This window comes from Astatotilapia calliptera, chromosome 11 (genome assembly GCF_964374335.1).
Source record: "Astatotilapia calliptera chromosome 11, fAstCal68.1, whole genome shotgun sequence".
In the NCBI taxonomy this organism is placed as follows: Eukaryota; Metazoa; Chordata; class Actinopteri; order Cichliformes; family Cichlidae; genus Astatotilapia; species Astatotilapia calliptera.
The window spans coordinates 38863141-38879825 of NC_137432.1; the positions used below are offsets into that span (position 1 = coordinate 38863141).

General features: G+C 48.6%; 1 protein-coding gene across 2 annotated transcripts; it reads left to right on the forward strand.

Moving 5' to 3' along the window:
- Positions 1-4488: 4488 nt before the first annotated feature.
- On the forward strand, positions 4489-15489 carry pi4kb (phosphatidylinositol 4-kinase, catalytic, beta). Of its 2 annotated transcripts, XM_026185013.2 has the most exons (13): positions 4489-4628; positions 5883-6501; positions 9067-9432; positions 10403-10447; positions 11499-11726; positions 11851-12078; positions 13388-13497; positions 13611-13715; positions 13803-13926; positions 14031-14296; positions 14371-14503; positions 14628-14748; positions 14821-15489. In XM_026185013.2, the coding sequence occupies exons 2-13, from the start codon at positions 5911-5913 to the stop codon at positions 15000-15002; spliced, it is 2499 nt and encodes an 832-aa protein (XP_026040798.1). In that variant the 5' UTR covers positions 4489-4628; positions 5883-5910; the 3' UTR covers positions 15003-15489. The 2 variants fall into 2 exon arrangements, with proteins under 2 accessions (XP_026040798.1, XP_026040799.1); XM_026185014.2 differs by lacking the exon at positions 10403-10447.
- Positions 15490-16685: the final 1196 nt, after the last annotated feature.

The following is a 16685-nucleotide window of genomic DNA, read 5'->3' on the forward strand; positions in this document are numbered from 1 at the left end:
CAGCTGTAGTAATCGTCAACAGCAGGTGTGTTCGGGGAACCGGATTAGCGAGCTCACGGTTAGCACGATGATTTGATCTTGGATGTAGTAAGCGACGTACGAAGAACGGGCCCCTGGATCACAGCAGCTTGTTTTTGTAATGCTCCTTTCAGCCACTAGAGGTTCCACTACCAGGTTAAACTCACCTGCTCTTCTCCTGTCTGAGAGAAAATTCAACTCAGTAAACAAAAATCAGATCAAAGGCTTTTCTTGTTGAATCAATGACGTCTGTAAAATGTTCTTTAATGTTCACACGCCAGCTGAAATTAAAACTTTATCACAAAGATGCTGCGGCTTGTTTTTCTGTCTCAGCTTTGCTTTGCTGTTTGCAGATTATCTGTCTGTCAATTGATCGTCTCATCTGAGCACCAGCAGCTGCTGTAAACTTTTAGTTTCTCCTCTCTGTGATAAACTGCTGATAAATATGAGAGCTGACACTCTGATCACCTGTGAGACGCCAGAACACTCGGTGAAATAGATTGATTGTACACCCTATGGCCAGTGGGGGGCGCTGGTAGGGCCAACTGGACCTCAGCACCACTGTAACCTTTAAGCACTCCTTTGCACGCACACACACACACACACACACAGCAGTGTACGGGTTTAACTTCACTGCAGTGAATGGCTGAGTGCAAAACGAGTTCACCTGAGAATCTTCAGGTGAGCCTGAGGAGCTGAGGACTGGAAGAAGAGACGGGGACTGCGAAACATCGAGGCTCACACCTTTTCATCTGAGCGGAGATGAAACAGCTTTGTGCTGCTGTGTGATGTTCATGAAAACATTTGAAGCTCTCTGAATAATAATTTAAATTTTTTTTTTTTTTTTGCCTGTTCCATTTGGCTCTTTTGCATCAGAATTGTTGTCTAAAGGCAAAGAAAGATGCCCAACGGATTTACTTTACCAAACTGACCATCCCAGCCTTGCCGTAATGGTCCATTTGATTCACCTTTTATTGTTTATTTTATTTTCACTTACTGAATACGGGACAGACTTGACTGGGGGAAAGAAGGGGAGAAAGAAAGAGGGAAAGAGAAACAGCTGAGAAGAGGGACGGGGGAGAAAGGCAAAAGACAAAAACCAACAGAACGGGCAGAGAAAAAAAAATGCATATATCAATCACCTGGATCACCTGCTGAGAAAGAAAAAAGAAAACAAGCAGAAGAGAACAAGAGTAATAGAATAAACAACATCACAATGATATATGGGAATATGACAGTAAATACTAAATGTTAAACATTATTGTGCAGCACATAAGATCAACAGAACACAGTGTGCTTTGAGGTAGGAGCCAAAAAGGGTGTAGTTTGTGGGTGTGATCACCCGTGTGTACACCTGTGAGCATGGACGCGCTTGTTTTTAAAAGGTTCCTTCATGTAATAATCTGCTAGAGGGTGTGGGGGGGCCACAGCCCCGTCCTCCAGGGCGTGAAGCAGGTATGGAGGAGATCAAAACTCCAGACATCCAGAGGCCCCCAGAACACAAGAGACCAAGGAAGACCAACAGAGGGGCAGCCGCGCCACTGTCCCAGAAAGAGCTGAGGAGAGTCCCAGATGAGGGGTCACTCAGCAGCCGCCAAGGAGTGAGCCAGTGTGTACCTAGACGCCCATCCCCGGACACAAAGAACCACCAACGCACCGATGTCTGAGGGAGTCCGCCACTGGCAGGGGAAGTGGTGGTAGGGGGAGATAGGCCTCCAAACCTTGGAGGGCCTGAGATGTCCCCAGAGAGGTGGCGCCTGACACCCAACCTGACATATAGACACAGACATACAGGCACACACAGATACAAACATCCATTCCCCCCCTCATGCTCTCATATGTACTTACTCCACACTCAACCAACGTGGAGACAGACATAAAGAGACGTTGTACACACGATCACACTCCCCAAGCGTACTCTACAAACCGGGTCTAGGTACCCTTGCCCCTGGAGGGGGGAACTGCACCCAGACCCAGGTGGTGTTTAAATTTTTTAACAGAGCGGAGGAGGCGGAGTCTTTGACGTCAGTTACGTGTTGAAACAGGGGCGATTCTAGGATCAGAGCTTTGGGGGTGCTGAGCACCCAGAGAGCTGCCCAGCCAGGCAAGATAAACCCCGTCTCTGTCAGTCCCTGCATCCTTAAACGTTGTCCAGAGTTGTCTCTGAATGTCTCCTTGGTGCATTTAAACCCCTGTTCCTCCCTGTGCTCATCGTCTGTTATCTTTGTCTCCGCTATCAGTCATCATAATTTTACCATCTCTGTGCAAGTCTGCAAATTTCTTTATTAAATCATAAGATTCTTAAATTCATCAAGTCTCTCTGTGCCTGGGTCCTCGTCACAAAACATGACATCACTGTTTTGTACATTTGAACACAATTTAATCCACATTTGTGAAAGAAAAGAAAAACACTTTTTTGAAAAGTCTGTAACAAAACCATCAAATCTGATCAAGGTTATTTAAATGCTGCTAAAGAAGAATGGATTGGAATAGAAAAATATATATGCTAACCTTAATTACTGGGGGAGAATAATGAATGATGCTCATAGTGAGTAAGAAGTAAACTGAGTGCATTTTTTGGACAGAGATTCACTTTTAAAGTGTGTGTGTAATATAATACAGACACATAAAAAACACTCCCAAAACAGAATAAATTATTACAAAATATTAATAAAAACTATAAAAATGGAGGCAACTTTGCTGTGGTAGAATGAATAAAATGTATGAAAACATCTTTACTGCAGATGCTAATTTTACTCATTTAGTAAAACTAATTTTGTGTTGTAAGAATTATGACTTTCATGCTTTCATGGTGGTGCTTGGGAGAGCTTGACCTTTTATCAGGTGGTCCACACTGTAACAAGTGTGAGAAACACTGATAAGTGTCTGTGTGCTTTTGGAAAACATTTAAAGCTGCTGTACAGAATCTTTGAAACAAGCTTAAAACGTTTTTAGAAACAGAGCATCTGCTTCTCTTTACAGCTGCTCGCTCCACCAGGGCTGTTTGGCTCTTTCTGATAGTGAGCACATGTGATGCACGTACTGCAGCAGTCATGCAGACAACTGGACGGTCCAAAGGTTGGCCGACCTGTTACTGGCTGAGGTTTTAGCAGAGCTGTGGCTGAACCACATACAAATATATCATGAATTTCAATCTCCCCGATCAATGATAATGTTATGTTGGGATGTTGTTAAAGAGGCTCAAAGTGTTTCAGCCCAGTTTGTTTAGCAGATTCTGTTTAGCAGCTTTAATACAGGGAGGACACAACTTCCAGACTGTGAGCAAAATCAGGTTTTTCTCTTTGTCAGTTTCACAGTTTCTGCCTGTCACTGCTCCCTGTCTGTTTGCTTACCTGGTTCTTCCTGACCTCGTACTTTCTCCTCACGTTCCCTCTTTGGACTGACAATCGAACACAAATAGATTCAATTAGATGAAAAATTACATTAATATGAAAAAAATACTTTTAAGATCACTAATGAAAAAGTCCTATCGCAGTGTACTTTAAACCAAAAGGCAAATAACCAAACCACACGAACATCTAATAAAAGATATAAATATTGAAACACTGATCCAACATTATTCTTGATTGAGGGATCATTTGATTTTACACTTTTACCTGAATGTGGCTCTTTTTTTTGAAAAAAAACTTCCTTATATCCATTATGAACCTGGCTGTCTGTACACACACACACACACACACACACACACACACACACACACACACACACACACACACACACACAACAGGAGTTATAAGGTTAATGGGCATCCAGTCAGTTAGTATCCATTTCAAACAGGACAGTGGTAACAACAGCAGGCTGCAGACAATTTTAAGTTTTAGGTTTTAAACAGGCTGTATACATTTCAATGGGAGCAACAGGACGGTCAAATGTTGCTGATTTTACTACAGAGCAGGACGGATTGTAGGGCAGCAAACATCGCCGAAAAACACATTTCCAACACTGCAGGTTACCTGGTGTAATGTTTTTCAGCTAAAAAGAAACATGTTCTGACTCCTACCAACTATATAAAGAGTAACTGAAGGTTAAATGCAGCTAATATGTCCTGTTTTAAGCCAGGCACTTACACCTCCGCTCCGCTGCGTCTCAGCCACCATCGCTCTGGCAGCAACGGCGCTAGAGCCAGAGCAGGGGAGAGCTGGAACAAACCATTTTATCTATATTTTTGTTGTTAAAATGTAACGTCTCAAACAAGTACAGTACTGTATGCTTTTTATATTTTTAGTAGTGTGTCACACAAACAGCAAATATTGTCAAAAAAAAAAAAGAAATCTTTGGGGGTGCTTATTCATTTTGGGGGTGCCCCCAAAATGAATAAGCACCCCCAAAATGCTTAAGGTGCTTAAGCACCCCCAAAAATGGGCTAAAATCGGCCCTGTGTTGAAATGACCCTGCTGGGGGGATTTCTGTGATGGTTTGAGGCGCTGCAATGGCCGTTCACCGCCTCAGGGGGCGCTGCTCAGACACGGTGAGAGAACCGAGGAGCGCAGAGGAAGAAGAGAAGCAGCGGCTGAGACGATGGCCGGACTCTATCAATGGACCCGAGCTGGACTTAAAACATAATTTCACGCGCACTGAGCCATCACCAGGTAAGAAGAGCTTACCTGGGAACACCTGGACATGTTAGCACACCGGCTGGGCTCACCTGTCCCCGCACCGCTACTAATGTTAGCTTAGCACGGAGCTTTAAAAGGGGACTGCGCGCAGGCAGCAACAGTTGGCCTGCTAATGCTAAGCTAAGCTAGGCTAATAGGCTGCAGCTAATAGAGCCGCTCGGTCAGCTGACTAACGGCCTGGTGACGGTCAGCTGACTAGAGGACCAAAGCAAATATGGGGAACAGCGGCCTCAGAGCTAGAATAGGGTCACTGGGACAGCTGACGGTCAGCCATCAAATGGCCTGTTAGTTTAATGCCAGGCTAACAGCTGATTTCTGGTCCCGATGACCTCTGACCCCGGGAGGTCACGCCTGTACAGCTCAAGTGGTCTGAGGTGGGGCTACAAAGATAAACGTGTGGGTGTTTTGAAGGTGTCTCACCTGACTTGAAACCAGTTCAACGCACTCAGGTTGCCCCTATCAGGCCCCTGACGTGATCAGTCACAGGGGCGTGGTTATCAAACTGAGCGGACAGGGGTTGTCAAACTTACAACACACACACCTGTCCTGGTGACTCACTCCGCTTTTTTATTATTTCTTCTCTGTAAATCACCTGTTAATGATTGATCACGTGCAGACTTCGCCCCTCATGTGAATGCCTGGCCAGATTTATTGATGATGTGAGGAGCGCACCTCCCAGGGATCAGGGACACAAACCACACCCACCCCAGCATCACACCTGCTGTGTGACTGAGCTTGTTTTATAGAGGGCAGTCTCTCTGATCAATAACTGATTATTTGATATGGCTGAAGCTCAGAGACTTGCTCAGGTGCGCTCTCACCTGTAACTGTTTCAGACAGTCTCTCTCCTCGGCTGTGACGTGAGCGAGCTGCACGCTTCCTGTGGTCGGCGAGTGTAGACGTAGACAGAAAATAGTTCCTCCTGCTCAGAGGAAGGTTTGTTATGTCTTTGTTGAGCAGCAGAGCAGTGATTGATTGATCCTGATTGGGATCTGTTTTACTCTGACGCTGAAAAGCAAAGATCTGCAAATTAGCACTTCCTGTTTCGTAATGCATGATCGATCAGCAGATTGATCAGTTGATGATGTTGTCTGATGGTTGTGAACATGCCGTCATTCCTGTGACCGGTGCCTAGCTCGCCACACAACCCCCCCTCGCCGCTGACTCATTGACCAATCAGCTAAACTGACAACACACAGCCTGACCTTTGACCTCTCTGTCTTTCAGTGCCAGAGGGTGGAGCTAACTGGCAGCCATGATGGAGGATGCTGAGCTGGATCTTTCCCCCGCCCACTCGGATCAGAACAGCCCCTCGCCCTCCATCTCCTCCTCGCCCTCGCTGTCTCTTCCCTCCACGCCGTCCTCTTCCTGCGGCCCCCCACAGGCTACTACCCCTCCCCTGGGCGTGATCAACGAGGGAGTGGCTGAGCTCAGCCTGGTGATTGATGCCGAGGTAGCCCAGCGGGCGTGTCAGGAAGTGCTGCAGAAGGTGAAGCTGCGTCAGGTGGATTCCGACAGCACCTTATCACAGAGCGAGGAGGGACCAGATGCGCCGCCGTCCGACCCAGAGGGCCCGGCGCCAGGCTCAGTCAAGAGCGCGCGGCGGCGGCAGAGACACAACCCCTCCAAACAGTCGTGGCTGCTGCGCCTGTTCGAGTCCAAGCTGTTTGACGTCTCCATGGCGATCTCCTACCTGCACAACTCTAAGGAGCCTGGCGTGCAGGCCTACATCGGTAACCGCCTGTTCAGCTTCCCGCACGAGGAGGTCGACTTCTACCTGCCGCAGCTGCTCAACATGTACATCCACATGGACGAGGACGTCGGTGACGCCATCAAACCCTATGTGGTGGGTGTGGCCAGGCGTTACGGGGCGTTTGTTGGTGGATGGTAACGGTGTCGTTTGGTTTCTAAGCTTCTCTGAGCGTCTCCTACTGAGTCAGGTGACCACCAGGTGGGGTGTAGCGTTAACCAAATCTTGTCCTAAACTCAGAGCTGCCAGTGCTCCGAGTGCAGTGAGCGTCGAAACTGCGGGACAGACTGAGTGCTGTACCTTAGATTACTGTACCTTAGATTACTGTACCTTAGATTACTGTACCTTAGATTACCGTACATTTGATTACTGTACCCCTTGGGGCGATCGTGGCTCAAGAGTTGGGAGTTCGTCTTGTAATCGGAAGGTTGCCGGTTCGAGCCCTGGCTTGGACAGTCTCGGTCGTTGTGTCCTTGGGCAAGACACTTCACCCGTTGCCTACTGGTGGTGGTCAGAGGGCCCGGTGGCGCCAGTGTCCGGCAGCCTCGCCTCTGTCAGTGCGCCCCAGGGTGGCTGTGGCTACAATGTAGCTGCCATCACCAGTGTGTGAATGTGTGTGTGAATGGGTGGATGACTGGATATGTAAAGCGCTTTGGGGTCCTTAGGGACTAGTAAAGCGCTATATAAATACAGGCCATTTACCATTTACCATTTAGATTACTGTACCTTAGATTACCGTACTTTAGATTACCGTACATCAGATTACCGTACATCAGACTACCGTACATTAGATTACTGTACCTTAGATTACTGTACATTAGATTACCGTACATTAGATTGCTGTACCTTAGATTACCGTACATTAGATTACTGTACATTAGATTACTGTACATTAGATTACTGTACCTTAGATTACTGTACCTTAGATTACTGTACCTTAGATTACTGTACCTTAGATTACCGTACATTAGATTACCGTACATTAGATTACTGTACCTTAGATTACCGTACTTTAGATTACCGTACATTAGATTACCGTACATCAGATTACCGTACATCAGACTACCGTACATTAGATTACTGTACCTTAGATTACTGTACATTAGATTACCGTACATTAGATTGCTGTACCTTAGATTACCGTACATTAGATTACCGTACATTAGATTACTGTACATTAGATTACTGTACCTTAGATTACTGTACCTTAGATTACTGTACCTTAGATTACCGTACATTAGATTACCGTACATTAGATTACTGTACCTTAGATTACCGTACATTAGATTACTGTACCTTAGATTACTGTACCTTAGATTACCGTACTTTAGATTACCGTACTTTAGATTACCGTACATTAGATTACTGTACCTTAGATTACCGTACATTAGATTACTGTACCTTAGATTACCGTACATTAGATTACTGTACATTAGATTACTGTACCTTAGATTACCGTACCTTTGATTACTGTACCTTAGATTACTGTACCTTAGATTACCGTACTTTAGATTACCGTACCTTAGATTACCGTACCTTAGATTACCGTACCTTAGATTACTGTACATTAGATTACTGTACCTTAGATTACTGTACCTTAGATTACCGTACCTTAGATTACCGTACCTTTGATTACCGTACATTCGATTACCGTACATTAGATTACTGTACCTTAGATTACCGTACATTAGATTACCGTACATTAGATTACCGTACATTAGATTACTGTACCTTAGATTACCGTACATTTGATTACCGTACATTAGATTACCGTACCTTAGATTACCGTACTTTAGATTACCGTACATTAGATTACCGTACCTTAGATTACCGTACCTTAGATTACCGTACATTCGATTACTGTACCTTAGATTACTGTACCTTAGATTACTGTACCTTCGATTACCGTACCTTAGATTACCGTACATTCGATTACTGTACCTTAGATTACTGTACCTTAGATTACTGTACATTCGATTACCGTACCTTAGATTACCGTACATTAGATTACCGTACCTTAGATTACCGTACCTTAGATTACTGTACATTCGATTACTGTACCTTAGATTACCGTACCTTAGATTACTGTACCTTAGATTACCGTACATTAGATTACCGTACATTAGATTACTGTACCTTAGATTACTGTACCTTAGATTACTGTACATTAGGGTTACGTGAGATGACTTGTTTTCGTGTCAGTTCTGGTAGACCTGAGGCGCCCCACAGCATGGAGGCGTTCAGCCTCTGCGCCTATGGCCAGGTGACGCTCTGACTGTGGACCAGAACCTGAACGGCACCTGTACCTCACGTTACTGATCACTCACGTTATCAATGCTGTCGATAGATTCTGTATTCCTGCATGGAGGAAACCACGCAGCGTGTTCAGACCAAACATGGCATTTCACCCGTGGAAGGAGGCGGGACCATGTCCATGAAGGCAGGAAATTGTTAAAGTGCTACCCAATCGTTACAGCTGATCACCTGTAGTCAGAAACGGAGGTGGTGCCGAGTGCTGCCGTGTGATTCGCTCTAGGCAGACAGACCAGAAAAGTAAATCTTTAAATCTGAACTCCGAGGTGAAACTTGCCGTTTTGTCTGAACACGCAATCAGAGCAGGGGTTAAAGGTCGATCAGCTGACTGCTTCCTGTGTCCTGCAGGTGCATCGTTGCAGGCAGAGCATCTCCTTCAGCCTGCAGTGTGCCTGGTTGCTCGGCGCTTACTCGTCCGACATGCACATTTCCACGCAGCGCCACTCCCGGGGAACCAAGCTGAGGAAGCTCATCCTGTCCGACGAACTGAAGCCCGCCGGGCCGCGGGTCCGCAGGGACCCCCTCGCCCTGACGCCGTTCTGTCCCGCGGCGCCGCCCACCGTCAGCCCCGGGCCCCTGGGAGGAGATCACAGCCTATCGCCCACAAAGAGGACGCATCAACGCTCCAAGTCGGACGCCACGGTCAGCATCAGCCTGAGCAGCAACCTGAAGAGGACGGCGAGCAATCCGAAGGTGGAAACCAGCCAAGACGAGGTAACAGCCCGCCCTTGGAGGGTGCAGTTAACCCACCAAGGGAGTTTTCCCAGAACACCCTGGCTGCCGATCACTCGCCGCAGCTGGTGGTTCTTTATCTATCAACCGGCTTTTACTGGGTTTTTGATCAGGTTTTGAAGTGAAACGAGTCAGGTGATCGTGCCCTGTGGGAGGTATCTGCAGGTCAGAGTTCATTTGTTCAAACAAATTTCAGCTCTTAACCTCCTATGACCCAAAGTCTCTCATGGCGTGCATTTTTAATCCCTCTTTGCTATTTGAGCTGATTGGGACCCGACAAATGTAGAAACAAAGAATGATCTTTTTACTCTCCGAGAGCAAAATGTAGCATTGTGGTCTAGACAACCCAAAATGTCCACAGATGTGGACCCAGGTCCTAGGAGGTTTCAACAAACAGGAAGCACTCCATCACTGGCCAATCAATGAGCAGATTAGAGACCGGGGCTCCATGTGGCCGAGGACCTGGAGCCAATCGATGTGAAACATCTGGAATCATCCAAACAAACAAACATCCGATCAGTTCAATTCAGCTTTATTTATATAAGAACAGAACCACAGACGCCTCGCAGTGCTTTGTGATGACAAGGATGATGAGGGAGGTTACTCCGTGGAAACATGGCAGCCTGCAGTGTGTCTGCACATGGTGAACATTCAGTTTAAGAGATGAGGTGACGCACCAGGGCGACTCAGGGTGCGGTCTGTTAGACACCAGCGGCGGTACGGATGCTGTCTCCGCCCACTTTTACTGTAACGGTGAGGCAGCCACAGGCGTTTAACACCAGCTGAGCTCAGGTTGTAGCTCGTGCGTGTAAAGTGATAAAGGCTCGTCACGGGCCCAGGCAGCGCCGATTTCTGAACGCATCAGGCCGCTGAAGGTTAAACCTCCAGGACAGGTGAGCTTAGAGCGAGCACACCTGTACATGACTCTGACCTCCCGTCCTCTGACCCTCAGGACTGCAGCTCCAGCTCCGACAGTCTGGAGTTCGATTCCCGTCCCGTAAGTTCAGCTGCTTCCTGTTCTGAGCTCCAGGTGCATTGTGGGAAATGAAGTGTGTGGGCTCCTATTCTGGTTCTGGTTCAGTCACAGACGTGTGCTCAAGCAATGACACGTGAGCGTCACGTCTGCGGACTCGGGCTGTACTCCAATCGGGATCTGATCGTCCTCGTGATTCCATCGTTTGTGTGTCAGGTTTGTCTCCACTCACTGCCAGTACTCGGATACACTGATACTTGGATACAGAAAAGGTTTGCTCACAGATGTGAACAGTCTGAGACTTTTGTGAAACTTTGATGTTAACGGAGAGACAGAACGTAAAAGCACGCATCTGTCCTCGGTGGAGAACGCCTTGGTCAGCTGGCTCATATCTCCGGAGGATTCTGGGCTCCTCTCTGCAGAAACTCTGTAGGAGCTTCAGCTCCCTCTACAGAGTTTCTGCAGGGCGGAGGTTGGCAGCTCGGACTCCGCGTGACCCTGATGTGCTTCTTTCTTAGCCCCTGCTTTGTTTTGAGACCTTTCTTCAGCCGTGCTCAGGTTTTCCCGTGTGTGGTCCCATCTGTCGGCTCAGATTTTCCCCCGCCGTGCCTGACGGTGGGGTCGGTCTTTACTGGGTCATGCTCTTTGGGTTTGGGTTTAGAAGCTTTCAGCTGCCTTCAGATCATTGACAGGCTCCTCCCACCGATGGTCTCGTGTCCCCTTCAGGCTGCGATCATGTGACCCACTGTGATCTGTGGGAGGCGGGCTGGTTATAAGGATCAGTTTGTAACTTTTGTGTTTTTCTGGGTTTTGTTGGTCAATTTTGTGTCTCCGTTAAAACAAAAGTGCTCTAAAAACGAGACTGTTCACTTCAGCGAGCAGACTGAACACTTGAGGCGGGGTCAGGTGATTGTGACCTCGGCCTTCATGTTTGAGCTCGCTCGCTTTATCTGAACCTGACACACAAACATCAAACCTTCACCTCTCTCTCTCTCGCTCTGAGTTGGTCTGCTGTGACAGGCAGAGCCGTAAGCCCCTCCCCCTCGCCCTCTGACTGTGTGTGTCTCGCCTGCAGCCGGTGCGCCTGGCCCCTCAGAGGGAGTTCATCAAGTCTCTGATGGGCATCGGGAAGCGTCTCGCCACGCTGCCCACCAAAGAGCAGAAGACGCAGCGTTTGATCTCCGAGCTGTCGCTGCTCAACCACAAGCTGCCGGCCCGCGTATGGCTGCCGACCTCCGCCTTCGACCACCACGTGGTGCGAGTGCCGCACACTCAGGCCGTGGTGCTCAACTCTAAAGACAAGGTGAGAGTTCACAGCGCCGCCCGCGGAAGGCTGACCGCCGGCGGCAGCCCAGGTGAAACGCCTGTCAGATAACGTCCTGTTACCCATGACCTCATCAGTCATGTGACCTATATCCTCCCCTCAGGCGCCGTACCTGATCTATGTGGAGGTTCTGGAGTGTGAGAACTTTGAGACGTCCAGCGTTCCCATTCGGATCCCAGAGAACCGGATCAGGAGCACGCGTTCTGTGGAGAACCTGCCAGACTGCGGCATGACGCCGGAACAGCGAGCCGGCAGCTTCTCGGTCGTTCCGAACTATGACAACGACGACGAGGCGTGGTCCGTGGACGACATCGGAGAGCTGCAGGTGGAGGTGAGCATGTGATGTCATAGCCCGGTAGTGAGGTGGTTCCAGAACATGCTGCGACGCAGACGGAGGTGAGGTCTGTGTGATGGCACCGTTACCTGTTATTTGACCTTTGACCTCAGACGCTGTCATGTCACAGCTTCATTAATGATCAGTGAAAAACACGAGTCAGAGCACGCTGCTGCACGCCACACACAACGGTAATAAAGATGGCCGTCACCTTTCTGGGGCGGCATGCGGAAGCTCTCGCCGTCGTCTTGTTCAGCCGCAGCTCTTTCTCTGACACTGTTAGGAATCTGGGTGCGCTACTTGACAGCTCATTTAAACTTGATAAACAAGTGTCTGCTGTCATCAGATCCAGTTTTTACCAACTTCGCCTTATTTCTAAGGCCAAACACTACATCCCGCACAATGACCTGGAAAAGCTCATCCATGCCTTTGTAACATCAAGGCTAGATTATTGTAATTCACTTTATTATGGTCTCCACTCTACCCTTCTACATAGATTACAGACAGTCCAGAATGCCGCTGCACGCATTCTAACTAAAACTAAGAAGTTTGCTCACATCACTCCCGTCCTTGCTGATCTGCACTGGTTGCCTGTGAAATTTCGTATTCAATTTAAAATTCTGTTGCTTACTTTTAAAATTACTAATAACACAGGACCAAGCTATCTTAAGGAACTCTTAAACTCATATGCTCCTGCGAGGGCTTTAAGATCATCCTCACAGTCATTGTTGGTTCAGCCCAGATCTCGTTTGAAGTCTAGAGGTGATCGAGCGTTTGCTCTAGCTGCACCTGAGCTGTGGAACAATCTCCCGATTGGCATCCGGGCGTCTGACTCTATTCAATCTTTTAAATCACGGCTTAAAACATATTTGTTTGAACTTGCTTTTTCTACCAGTTAAATCCTGGCCTTGTTTGCAGTGAGTTATTCTATTAATTTTTCTGTTTGTCTTGCGTTGTCTATGTTCTCTATCACTGTGTTTGATGGTACAGCTTTACTTTGCTATAGCTGTGTGCTATAGTTTACTCTTATTAGTGGTTTTTACCTGTGAACATAATTCCACACTTATATGACTCTGATGTTATAGTGTTAATTGTTTTATTCTTTTATGTAAAGCACTTTGGCATGCCCTTGGCTTTTAAATGTGCTCTATAAATAAAGATTGTTGTTGTTGTTGTTGTTGATCCCAGTACTCGAAGGTTAGCAGCTCAGTCTGCAGAGCAGTTTCCTCGTGGAGACACTGACCACTCCTCCTTCTGTCCCCCCCCCCCACCCACACACCCACTCTTCATGCTCCTCCCCCTGCAGCTCCCGGAGACTCACACCAACAGCTGTGATAACATCAGCCAGTTCTCGGTGGACAGCATCACCAGCCTGGAGAGCAAAGAGCCCGTGTTCATCGCCGCCGGAGACATCAGGTCAGAGTACACACGGTACTCACACGTACAGAAATATGTTTCCCTCAGTTTACCTGACTCAGACGCAGCGCACCGAGTTAGTACAGCTGCAGGAATGATGCTGTGTGTTTCAGGCGGCGTCTCTCAGAGCAGCTCGCCCAGGCCCCCACCACCTTCAAACGGGACCCTGAGGACCCGTCGGCGGTGGCGTTGAAGGAGCCGTGGGAGGAGAAAGTCAGGTGGGTGCGTCCTAAGGTTTACTGAGCGCGTGCAGTGTGCTCTGGAGATGGTGTTGGTGACGATGACTCCCCGTGCGTCTCCTACAGGAGGATCAGGGAGGGCTCTCCGTACGGACACCTGCCCACCTGGAGGCTCCTGTCTGTCATTGTAAAGTGTGGAGACGACCTGCGGCAGGAGCTGCTCGCTTTCCAGGTGCTGCGGCAGCTGCAGGTAACACCACCTCATCACACGACCTCACACCTGTCCCTCCACCCTTCTTCTTCTCATCATCTCCTCTCTGTGTCATGTGACGGCGCCGCGGACGGCGCGTGCAGTCGATCTGGGAGCAGGAGCGCGTGCCGCTGTGGATCAAGCCGTATAAGATCCTGGTGCTGTCGGCGGACAGCGGCATGATCGAGCCCGTGGTGAACGCCGTGTCACTGCACCAGGTGAAGAAGCAGAGTCAGCTGTCGCTGCTCGACTACTTCCTGCAGGAGCACGGCGCGCCCACCACCGAGGCCTTTCTCACGGCGCAGAGGAACTTCGTGCAGAGCTGCGCCGGCTACAGCCTCATCTGCTACCTGCTGCAGGTCAAAGACAGGTGAGTCTGTGACATCTTCGCGCCTGTGTACGCTGTCCAAGCGCCGCGCTAAATGTGCTCCTCCCTTCTCACAGGCACAACGGGAACATCCTGCTGGACGCCGAAGGCCACATCATCCACATCGACTTCGGCTTCATCCTGTCCAGCTCGCCCAGAAACCTCGGCTTTGAGACGTCCGCCTTCAAGCTAACCGCGGAGTTTGTGGACGTGAGTACAGCCAGGGGGCGGGGCTTCCTGTTAGAGGAGGAGGGCTGAGGGAGGCTTCAGTGGGAGGTTTGAGCCCTTGGTGTGATATGTCAGGTTGTTTTTAACCCCGAGCCTCGTCTGTCAGGTGATGGGCGGGCCTGATGGCGACATGTTTAACTACTACAAGATGCTGATGCTCCAGGGCCTGATCGCAGCCAGGAAGCACATGGAGCGCGTGCTGCAGATTGTGGAGATCATGCAGCAAGGTGAGTTGCCACAGCTCCTCCTGGTGGCGGTTCCCTGCCCCACAGCACTAACTCCGCCCTCTGTACCCCCAGGCTCCCAGCTGCCCTGCTTCCACGGCTCGAGCACCATGCGCGCCCTGAAGGAGCGCTTCCACATGAGCCTGACGGAGGAGCAGCTGCAGCTGCTCATCGATCAGCTGGTGGACGGCTCCATGAGGTCGCTCACCACCAAACTTTACGACGGCTTCCAGTACCTCACCAACGGCATCATGTGACCGCTGTACAGACTGAGGAGCTCTTACGGCTCCGCCCCCCTCCTTTATTTTATTCCAGGTTCTTTTTGTTGTCTCGTCTTCTCCAGGAGTTCAGCTTCCTCTTCGTCTCGTTATGTTTGTCCTCTTCGGTTTTCGTTTTTTTTTTTCTCTTCCATATGTGGACTGATTGGTTGCTCCCGGGACTCTGAGCCAATGAGAGAGCAGCCCACTTTTAGTTGTGACCTGTGAACTGTGAGCAGAGTGGCGCCGTTTCCTGTTTTACCTGTGACGGAGTTTCTTTGAGCCAATTAAAACCAGTCGCTGTTCACCTTTAGCTCCGCCTCCTCTGATCTGATCACATGGTTTCCTTTACTTTGTTTCTGCACACAGTGAGCTGACATCATCCTGTCATATTTCCTCCTACATCAGCTGCTACAGAGAGAGATTTTCAGATCAAAGCAGGAAGTTGTCTGGATTTTAGAAATAAAAGTTTCAGATTTTCTTTGAAGGTGTTTTATTTTTCTGACTCGTACACAAAGGTGGAGAACGTTTATTCAACAGAATCCACAGGTTTGATGCGTGACCTCAGCTGGTGTTCCTGTGGGAATCTACACAACTTCATCCACCCCCAGCAGGTTCTCGAGCTCAGAGTCGACCTGATGGGTCTGAGGTCTGATTTGATTTAAACTTCAGTTTTGGTCTTTAAGAGTCCGTAACGATCAGTGGTTGATTATTCTGACTGTAGAGCAACTGCAGAAATCTTTGATTAATAATTAGTGACCAATCTGTGTGTGTGTGAGAGAACGAACACTTGGACTGTGAGTGTAAAGTGTTTTGTAGCGTTCCACATTCACACAGGATGTGCAGCAGTGTTCAGTCAAAGCTCAGGTCGGTGAAAACTGCACGCACACACGCACACACAGACACACACACACTCGGGATTTAATCTTTTTTGATCCACTTCAACTCTGAGTCTGAGTTGCCGTGGTAACAGATTCTGAACTCCTGCTGGCTACCAGGTGTTCTCTGACTCCTCCCCTCCTGCTGCACCTGAAACAGCTGACTGACTCAGTGATTGATTATCAGCTCAGATCGGTAGTCTCCATCTGTAATCTGATTACATTTAGGGCATCATCACTTTCAATCACTGCAGTCGGATCAGCGATCGTTGCTGCTCCCCGATCGCAGCTTTTCTGTGACAGGAACCTTCATCCGGCCCAACACAGCAGACCTGATCAATCTATCACAGATTCGCTCCGTCCTGTCGCGTCGATTTAAAATCAAATCAGCTTCACGGAGTCGACGTTTATCCTTCGGCGTTGACGAAGCTCATTCAGGACGTTCTGAAAGCGGCTCCATTCATAAAAACAGCCTCCTCGAATAAAAACATTAAAATAGGTTCAATAGGCCTCAATTTAATTTAAAAATGACATCACAAAGCACAGGGCGAGGGGCGGGGCTAACACCTAGACAGGTCACCAGTTTGTACCTCCTCTTTTCCTTCACCGCGATGACGTTTTGATTGAAGGAAGAAGGAGAGCCCTGCACTGAGACGTGAACGACCTGAAGCTCGTCTCCAGTGTAACCATGTGACGCCATGATGAAACTACAATGTGCAGAAAATGAACTACAAAACATGGCCGCCGCGTGCGCTAACCCCGCTGTTTGATCGAGGTCATGACGGCAGACGTGGCTGCGTGTCTC